Source organism: Tigriopus californicus, chromosome 6 (genome assembly GCF_007210705.1).
Source record: "Tigriopus californicus strain San Diego chromosome 6, Tcal_SD_v2.1, whole genome shotgun sequence".
In the NCBI taxonomy this organism is placed as follows: domain Eukaryota; kingdom Metazoa; phylum Arthropoda; class Copepoda; order Harpacticoida; family Harpacticidae; genus Tigriopus; species Tigriopus californicus.
Genome location: NC_081445.1, coordinates 7,479,365 through 7,489,243, shown reverse-complemented (window position 1 = coordinate 7,489,243; position 9,879 = coordinate 7,479,365). Strand labels below are relative to the sequence as shown.

Here is a 9,879-nt window from a genome sequence, read left to right as displayed (position 1 = left end):
CCAAAACTTGACAACAGCAAACTAAAAGAATATTGTCTTGACTTAACATTGGGGCGCTTTCTTGGAACAAAATGCAAACGACATATTATTGTATATCTCGATGATACAACTGCAATCAATAACATTGACAAAAGATGCGACTATGATTAACTATTTTATCATGTCGAGTGAGAGATCATCTGCCCTCTCCGCACATTTCCATTTTTAACTTACCACCGGCGAGGAAATTCGACATCCATCACAGTCGCAAATAGGAGGATGAGTGCTCAAGATGCCTTTGGTGAGTAGGAGCTTCATGCTCTTCCCGCAATGTCGTATGGATCGTTTCCAATCCTTGGCGGTCTCGCGACCAGAGATATATTGGAACTCGTTGGGCGTGAGCCACGCCTCCTGGAACCAGATGCATGGCCCTTTGCTTCCCTGACACAATCTCGACAAATAGAGCAAAGCTGAATTCGTGCCGCACTCGATCTCCAACACCACATCCTCATCACGCACAATGGGTCTGATGTAGTCCTCCAGGACCGAGGACGCAAATTGCGGGTTCAGGGAACACAATTGACGCATGAAATCGTGTCCCACCATTGGTTTATTGGCGTTCATGGTGATGGATGGTGGATGGCAGGGGACTGAGGAAGAAGGGTGGTGGTCACACCACTGAGTGTGTTGTCAAAATGACTGGCTTTTTGGCACTGGACGTCACCGGGTTCTCGTCTGATTTGGACGGTTGATTGAATGCCTAGGTTTTCTTTCGTCTTCTCGATCTCGGCGAGTATGACTTCGTCGCATCTTGTTCATTGTCAACGCCACCGTGAGCATCATTGGTGTGTTCTCGTCCGAAAATCTTCAAACGCACATGAAACCACCAAACCATCCGCATCCAGGATTCGAAAACCAATCGAAGACCATCCTTCCAGTTTGGCCAATGATGTTTGAGATTTGGCCACCAAATACAATTTGTACCATTTTTAAAGTTTTTTCTCGAGGGAAGGGGTTGTTAATTCAATGCATGCGTACATCGGGTCAAAGAGGCTTTTATTCCAAGACGCGAACCGTGAAACTAGCGAGACATGATCACCTGACCTATTAGAGTTTTTCCACCAGAAAATAAAGACCATCCATCCGCTTTGCTCCACTTGACTGACTCCAAAATGTAAGGTACTAGGTCTAAAGTAAGCGTTCAAAATATCGAACCTATTAAGACACACTGGCTATTCTATTGAATTCAAAATGGTTTAGGGGATACCAAGATAAGCAAATGTAAACAAAATTTAAACAAGACGCTTGTTCCTAAAAGCAAACAGAGTAGGTGACAAGAATTTAAAGCCATTTAGATGACTCTACGTATTACAGTCAGTCAGTCTTCTTTTAGCTGTCCATGAATTAATTTATTTACCAAATCTTTGGAAAATATTAGGAACACCGAAAGCAATTTGAATTTTATCAATTTTTCCAAGCGAGATTTTTTCAAAAAAATAAAACCTTTTTCAAAATTTTGAAGTAAAAGGATACAAAACACTCAAAGCGTGTAAAAAGCCTCAAATCGAATAATCAAGAGACTACGGAAGATTGAAATTTGACTCATCGCAGTATTGCTGAGAAGGACAACAAATAAATGAGAAAAAACATATTCATTATTAATGACCGTTGTATAAACCCAAAACCACGAGACGTTACACATGTAGGAAAACTTGTAGCTTATGGTTACGTGATTCACCAAATTATACTATTTGAACGACATTGCCATTTGCTCCTAAAGAATCTTGTTGATATTGCAAAGAAAAAAAAAGTCGGGACGAAAACGACCTTCAAGTTTATCACTAAGAAACCCAGTGTTCAAATGTTTCTCGAGAGTGCAAATGAAAACAGCTCTCGCTTTGCAAAGATTTAAGAACAAAAATGTTGACATACGGACAGGCTTGAGTAACCCGTTACTTTTTGAGTAACTCTACCGGCAACGAATACTTTTCTGCAACAATAACGGTAACGGAACTTTTTTTTAGCCCTATCCTTACCGTTAATTTCTTGTTTTTTAAAAAAGGGAAACAAATAATGACTGAATATTTCCTCCCCGAGTTTTTAAAAATTCCGTCTCAAACGCGGTGGCATACTTGCTACTGATGGGATCAATAAATAATCACGGGAGGCTCCGACTAAGGTTATTAAATTACATATTCTGTGAGCATGACGTTAAATCTGACCTTGATTTAATCTCTCATCAAAGTAATGACATATTTTATTCGTGTTAACTTTTTTCAAATCACAAAAGAAAGATGAAAAAATGCATCTCAAAGTGTTCCGTAAAAGTATGAAAGCCAAACGACCTTTAATCCTCTTTGTATCTTGTGCCTTGTACCCTCGTATATTCGTCATACGTTTCACGTCATACTTACTAAACGTTAAAACTCGTACAAAACGGTTTTGCTTCACTTTTAGGCCATCTTTTTTTCTACTAAATAAACGGTATCGGTAACGCTTTATTTTTTCTAAAAGTAACGGTAACACGTTACTTTTTTCTGTAACGGTTCAAGCCCTGTATAAGAATACAGGGAATGCAATTTTCAATACCATCAACTTGAAGGATTACGTATAAGTCGTCTATTTCTTCCAACTGAAACTTCTTATGATATTTGATCAGCCAACGAATTTGAGTTGGCTGACCATGCTTGCTAGCCCTTGGATATAGGATTGGTCGGGAATGCTGGTTAAAATTTGTCCAAGTCACAGACCTCTGGAGATGTGGACTGCGAACGGAAGTCAAAATTCCTTATCTCCTAAACCGTTTATTTTTTTCCAAATAAGTACTTCGCACGATCACAAGATCTTGTTCAAAAGATTAACTTGCCCAAATTTTAGCCCACTACCATGTTCAGAGAAATCGGGCAATATGGTCAAAGTTATGTAGTAAACACGACATGAAATTCAAATTTTCGGCCTGCTCCACATAAGCTTTTGACAACATAACTTCGAAACAAGCCACTTCCGAAGTAAATAGTACAAAAATTACCTGCCTTTAATAGAAGAGATCTTATACTGTTTTTTTGATTCGAAAAGTGGCTCAGAAGCAGCAGGTCAATTTGACGGGAAGCTAGTTCGCAGTCCATATTTACTAGAAGTTCGTGTCCAAGTCTAAAAATATGCTACAGGATCAACACCGCCTATCTATTCCTTACGGATATTAGAAGGAAGCACAATAAACAATGAAAGAGCTCGAGAAAGAAGAGAGGTGGGCTTTATTGTTCTGACTTGCCTGGATTTGCTCTCAAAAGGCACATGAAGCCTCTAAGATCATTGCAATTGGCCCTAAATCCTGGATTGGGACAAAGCACATGAATGCTTTTGAAGACGTACAGGATCAGGTCCCTTTCGTACCTTCTCTGAACACTGTACAGTCCAACCTTTTTAGTCTCTCCCAATACGAAACTCTCTCATTCCTGTGATGTTCCTAGTGAAACATCTTTGGACTTGTTCGACCTTTTGCAAACCTGTTTAACTCATTGAATTCCAAATGAGTGAATAATATTCAAATTGTGGTTGAAAAATCGACTTGAACAGAGTTAGCATTCTGAACTCTGCACAAATCTAAACTTCTAGTTTTGAATGAAGTAAAAATCCTATTAAACACCCCTTGAAATAGTTTTAAAGATTAAAGAGGAGACTCTTATTTCACGAATTACAGTTCCGATTCAATTATCCACTAATTCTCTGTCAGAATATTTTATGGAATGCAACATTTTTTCTCCCAAACACACACACTGATCACTAATGGACTATTTTCAGAATTCTGGTCGTGGTTTTGAATTGTTTACAGCTCCAAATAATTTTTCAAAATTTAGAAAATATATATTCAAGTTTTTTTTGTTCGTCGTTCCTTTTTATAATTCATTGAAAATGACGCTATTCAGTCAATTCCTGGTCAGCCTGTGTTTATTTACATATTCATTTACGAATTTGACAACAAAGCCATTATTGGCCGATTTAAAAATTATTGTTTTCAGTTCAGTTTACACTGCTTGTGAATTTGCCATATTCTACATTCTTGATTTGAAAAAGATTTAGTGGCAAAGACGCGTTAAAACCTGAAAAATTGGATAGTTGGTGGGTTCATTTTCCATTTTAAATTCATATTTTTGTGCAACTTCAATGAATTCTTATTTGCACCTTGTGGCCTCCATATATGCATATTTTTTATAGCTCTACGGAAGATTAAGTAAGAAGAACGACTTGTGAAAACGATTGGCCCAATAGATCAATGACTTGTTTGAGGTTGTTGGTCAACATTAGTGTTCGTTATATTCAAGACGACTCGTCAAAAAAATATAAGACTTCTTCTTGTTGTACTGGTCTTCTCTTCGTATTTTTTTAAGTAATGCCTTTTAGAGATTGCGCTCATTCTGAGAAAGGGCTAGAATTTCTTGGTTTCATCTCCCTATCATCGAGCTTTATCCCAAAACGTTATTGAACAACCTTCAAGCATTGACTACTAACATATGTAGACCCAGTGCTTTTGATCAGAAATATATTTATTGCATTCATGTATATCATACAATAAAGTTTATGCTTGCTTGATTGTCGGAATATATTACAGGATTCTCATGCACGTGAAATCAATAATATTATTATTATGAAAAATCAAATAGGAGATGTGATAGATAATGCCTCGAAAGGTTGTAAGACTAGCATGTCGCTTTGGATGTTTCATGATATTTTAGGGACTAAATTTGCTGTCAGTCCTCGCCTTGCATTGCGAAAACTAGAAACCAGTTGTGCTTCATAAAAATGCAATTTGTGTTGTTGTTTCCGTGTTTGTAAGAGGTGTGTACACGTGTGTGTGCGGGCGAATTTGACATTCTGGGTGAGGAAGGGAAATCATTACAGTTATTGAACGTTCAAATTTGTCTCACTACAAAGTACCGTGAAAATGTACTCCCGTGCTTGCATTTCGAGTCGAGATTGTTTGTTTTCCCGGGGAAGATATTAATGAATTTGACCAGAAGACACCATGAAACATGGTCCAACTTGCCCTCACTCATTGGATACTGGAAGGCATCTTTGGGTGGACAAGTTGTAAGGCACACGGATTTCTTTTTTTTTTAAGGAAATCCATTCTTATTACGTGTTCTGTCCCTCTTCTTGTTGGGAGGGAGACGGGGTTGGATTCGAAAATCCCTCTAAGCTAGTCATTCCATCCACATTGGAGACCGTGGACGAGGGCTCGGGTCCGGAACCTGAGCGACTCTTCCGAGAATCCTTGTTGTGAAATCGCCACTTGTGACAGCCCAAGGAGTTCGTGTTTCGGAAGGTCTTTTGGCAAAACTCGCAAGTGACGGACCCAGTCTTGGCCTTGTGCATGTCTCGAATGTGTCGCGAGAGGGCGTGCCATGAGAGTTGTTGGAAGCAGTACGGGCAAGTCTTCTTCTGAGTGGAGAGGGCACCTGACCCTGGCCCCATGGGGGAATTAGATTCAAGGGAACGCAGTATCTTAGGTGACCCAAAAGCTGCAAGATATAAGCAATCAAACTACATCATTGACCGTTGTCTTATTTCTAACCATAAGCCTAAGCCTTGCCTTACCGAGATTTTGGACGTCTGTTTCCATCAGCCCCATCGGGTTAGATGCTAGGGATGAAAGAAAGTAAGAGAGTAAGAAGTGTCCCACTGAAATACTGCTGTGAAGTTCATCCTTACCTGATCCATCGAAGGCCGACTCATGATCACCATCAAGATCTTTCATGGCCGATTTGCTTGCATTCAAGAAGTGAAACACGTTGCTGGTGAAATTCTGCTTGACCGCCTCCAGGGCCGCAGCTGTTTGAACGGCAGCAATCTCATCCTCTTCTCTGTCATCAATCTCACCGGCAAACACGCCCCCACTTCGAGCCTGAGGACCAGTGATCTCTTCCTCTTCTTCTTCGTCTTCCTCGCCTTCCTCTTCCTCCACTTCCACACGGACATCCTTCATTTCCCGGTCTGCGCTGTTTTGACTGGACGAAATCAATTTGCGTTCCACCTTGGCCGCCGCCAGAAGCGGCGAAAGTGATGCATGCAATCGGCCGACGTGAGTGCTCACATCCGACTTGTTGGCTCGTTTGGGGTAGGCGTTTTTCCGTGGGTGGTGCACCATGTGATTCCCACTATTCGGGAAGGATGACGGATGGGCTAAGCGGGGCATAGGACCCTGGATTTCTGGCTCCTCTTCCTCTTTCACCACGGGATAGTGATGACCACTGAGATTATTATGACTTTGGATGGTCGTCGAGGCTGTTGACGCATGGGACAACGAGGAGTCCGCGGTGGCCGTGGTCTCTTCGGTCAATCCTTTGACCTTGAGGACTTGCGCCGTTTTAAGGAAGGACTGCAGGTTCTCTTGCTCAATGGACACTTCACCATGATAAATGAATTCAACGATCCCTTGGAGATCAGAGAAAGGGACATCTCTCAGTAGGATGACAGGATGTTGCCAAGACGAGATACTCTGCAATGATGATCAGGGAATGAGGGAAGATTGAGGGAATATGCATGATTTATGATCAATGAGTGTATACAAGATGTTATCTCGCGATAAGAATGCGGTGGTGCAACGGGCTCTCTCACCTGTAATATATCCCTAAAATACGAGGACGAGGCCGACAGCACCACTTTATGGGCTTTGAGAGTGGAGCCTTCAGCTGAGAGTGAGATGTCAACAAACTCCTCGTTTTCCAACAGAGTCTTGAAGGATGTTGTGACGTTTCGGCCAAAGTTGTTCCACTTCAAGCAGAACTTGGTGGACACACCCGACTGGTGGCCCTGATCGTCATCCGACTCATTGGGAACACTCCCGCCCATGTTCATGGAGCACGAGGACGGCGAGGTCGACGACGACATCCCATTCACCGACAACGCACCAACACACACAGCGGCGCACACCCTTGGGGAAGCAACAGGGCTATCAGGAACTCGGGGACACGAGGAACACTTCGCGTGAAGGCTGCCACAGAAGAGCTTTCTCGAAATGGAACAACTTCCTCGAGTGCTATCACTACTACTACCACCACCACCACCCAAGTCGTCGTGCTGGCCTTGACGCACACCTGAGAAGAGAGGATGGAGAAGGGGGGCGGGAAAGCTGCTTCAGTTTGCGTCTGGAACGTGCTCTTGGCTGTTTGATTTGTACGTCGAGGAAAAGCTAGTCACCCGTCGAAGCAGTTCTTTCTTCTTTCTACTCCTGCTGATGATGAGATGCAAGGCTACAAGTTGTCGCTGTTGGAGTTGGATATATGTAAGGGATGGAGGAACTAGTCTCTAGTCAGTAGAAACAAGAACAAGACGGCGAAGGCTGGCCATGCATCAGAGCTGAACGAGAACGACAAGGAGGAGGACATTGACGGCACTGCCTCGTCACATGTTGTTGTTGATGTTGTTGTTGTTGTTGTTGTTGTTGTTGTTGTTGTTGGGGTGGCTGTTGGTGTTGGTGTTGCTGCATGTGTGTATGTATGTGTGTGTGCAAGTGGTATCCCTCTCCATTCAGTTATGAGCGAAGGAGCAGTATGGATTAATTCTAAGGCTGGCTGATGATGATGATGATGATGATGATACGACAAAGAAGCCGTTTTTTCCAGCAGTCGGTTGGTGTTCCTCGTCCTCTTCCTCGTCGATCTTCCTTGGATCGTGAGGAAAGGGCCAGAAGAGCCTCAAATCTCAATGCAACAAGTTGTCGTAGGGATTGGCTGGCCCTGCCTGCTTTCCTTCCTGGCTTCCGTCCTTACTCTTCTGACTGACTAACTGACTGGCTGGGTGGCTTCCTTGCTGTCGTTCTGATCTTTGGACGGGAAAGTAGTTCGCTTTCAGTCCGCCCCTCCTGGTCCTCCTCTTCCTAGAGACTAGGTCAAGAGGACAAGGATTGGCATTCCTGGCAATTTAGGCAGAACGACGGATCCGCCCCACATCCAGAGAGAAAAAAGAAGGATTGAGGATCCACGATGAGGTGCTGATCCGGAGAGCACGCACGGCAGAGACGAGGAAAGTGGTCTGGGAGAGCCTGTCCGCCGGCAATAGCACCACCAACAACATCCATTCCAGCCACTACTAGATCATCATGGATGGAGAGAGCGGTGGAGAATCCCGGGCTGACTGGCCTGCTCGAGTGAGGCTTATTCATTTGGCGCTCCTTCCCCGCCACACATACTTACATACATGTGTGAGTACGAATCGCGAATCACGAATCCTTGAGCTGTTTCCCCTCGATCCCTCGCCTCTTCGACTCTTCCACAACTCGGACCGAGGCTCTGACACTCGAAAGGACGAACGACTCATTCGACGCCTTCCACCATGTAGATTCCAGACCCTCTCTCTCCCCATTCTCCTTCGCCTCTCTCTCCAATCTACACACGTACGTACGAGAGTATACTAGAGTATACGAGTACTCTTAAGGTGTGGTATATGGAAAGAAGAAACATACTCACTACTAGATATCAAAGCTGCAGTGAACTGGGTATCGAGGTGGGCGGCTCATCCGTCTTCCTGGCTCATCTTCAACACAGTTGGCAACGGCGACGTGAGTGGGAAAATTCATCTCTCGGCCGACGTGTCGAGTTTGCCCCAAGATGAACAAGCCCATACGAAACGTCACGGTTTCGGTGCCGACTGCACCAGATATCGCCCGGAGGTTGACGCTTGACAGGGAATTGGACGGGCCGGGGCTCAGATTCCTTGATAATTTTGGTACTAACTAACTCCTAACTACGCCTGGCTAAGGCTACTTTTTTAAAGTTCTCGTTGAGTAACCTTAAACAGGAAATCCCCGTAAAGTTGGGGAGTTACGTAATCATACCTAGGGCTCTTAAGCTCTATGGCTCCTCGTAACTTCCATCCTTTCAGCGATGAGTCAATAGTGCGCACTCTGTTGTCCTTATGCCGCCCACTATCACCTTCAAGATGTTAGCAATACTTTTGATTTAAGTTAAGCTGTAGAGGTACTTACATATCTATTCCAACATTATACATTAAGTATTATTGATTGATCATTGGGTATTGTGTCTCTTGTATCAATACTGGATGATGGCCCTTCGCAAAGACGTAATTTTTTATATCACTGTAATATTGAATTCATCTCAGACGTTCAAACAAAAAGCTATGTACCTCCAGAAAATCAGATTATTTTGGATACTTTACTGATTGAAGGATATCTATCTGAGCATGACAAACTTTATTGCTTGTTGAAAAGATGGAAACGAGTTTTGAGCACAGAAAATACACCTAGTTTTCCGAATTACTGATCTTGCCACATCACAATCGAACCAAGACGCAGTTGAGATGGCGATGTTATGAATATTTTTGTGTGGTATTACATTGGTTTAGAGTTCAAGACCTTAAATTACTATCCAAGGGATACATACAAGGGGCTAATTTTCAATGTCAGAACTGTCTGGCGGCCTAAACTAAACCAGTCACATCAAATTACAACAAAAAATCTTGTCACATTCCATTAACAATATAATGGTTCTAAACACAATTCATATTGAAAACTCGTGCACATTAGACAGCAATGTTTAACATTCTGCCCAATCGGCCATAAATTTGGCAGTTAGCTCATAACTGGACCTCGAAAAAAAGTTGCAACCCGAAAACACGTTTTGAAAAAAAATTAAGCCAATTTTCCCTTTTCATAGCCATTCTACCACTTTTTTCCATTCTTTTTTCGACTTTTTCTCATTTTTTTCACATATTTGAACACTTTTAGCCGCCGTTTTGTCAACTGGGCCACATATAAACTGAAATATTAGGATTCGGCTAAATCTGAACTCCTTAAACTCCAAACAAGGAAAAAGCCCTCGGAAGGGTAGAATGTGTACCGTTTTGTGTGTATTTAGTGTTTGATCTATAAGCCTATAAATTCCC

At 42.6% G+C, this 9,879-nt stretch overlaps 1 protein-coding gene across 1 annotated transcript; it reads right to left on the bottom strand.

The window, feature by feature from the left end:
• Positions 1 to 4,502: 4,502 nt before the first annotated feature.
• Positions 4,503 to 6,892, bottom strand: LOC131881884 (uncharacterized; the record flags this gene model as incomplete). The annotated part of the gene is given in 4 exon segments (XM_059228875.1): positions 4,503 to 5,498; positions 5,575 to 5,619; positions 5,689 to 6,475; positions 6,595 to 6,892. Coding segments are annotated over 4 exon segments (1,491 nt in total). The 3' UTR covers positions 4,503 to 5,112.
• Positions 6,893 to 9,879: the final 2,987 nt, after the last annotated feature.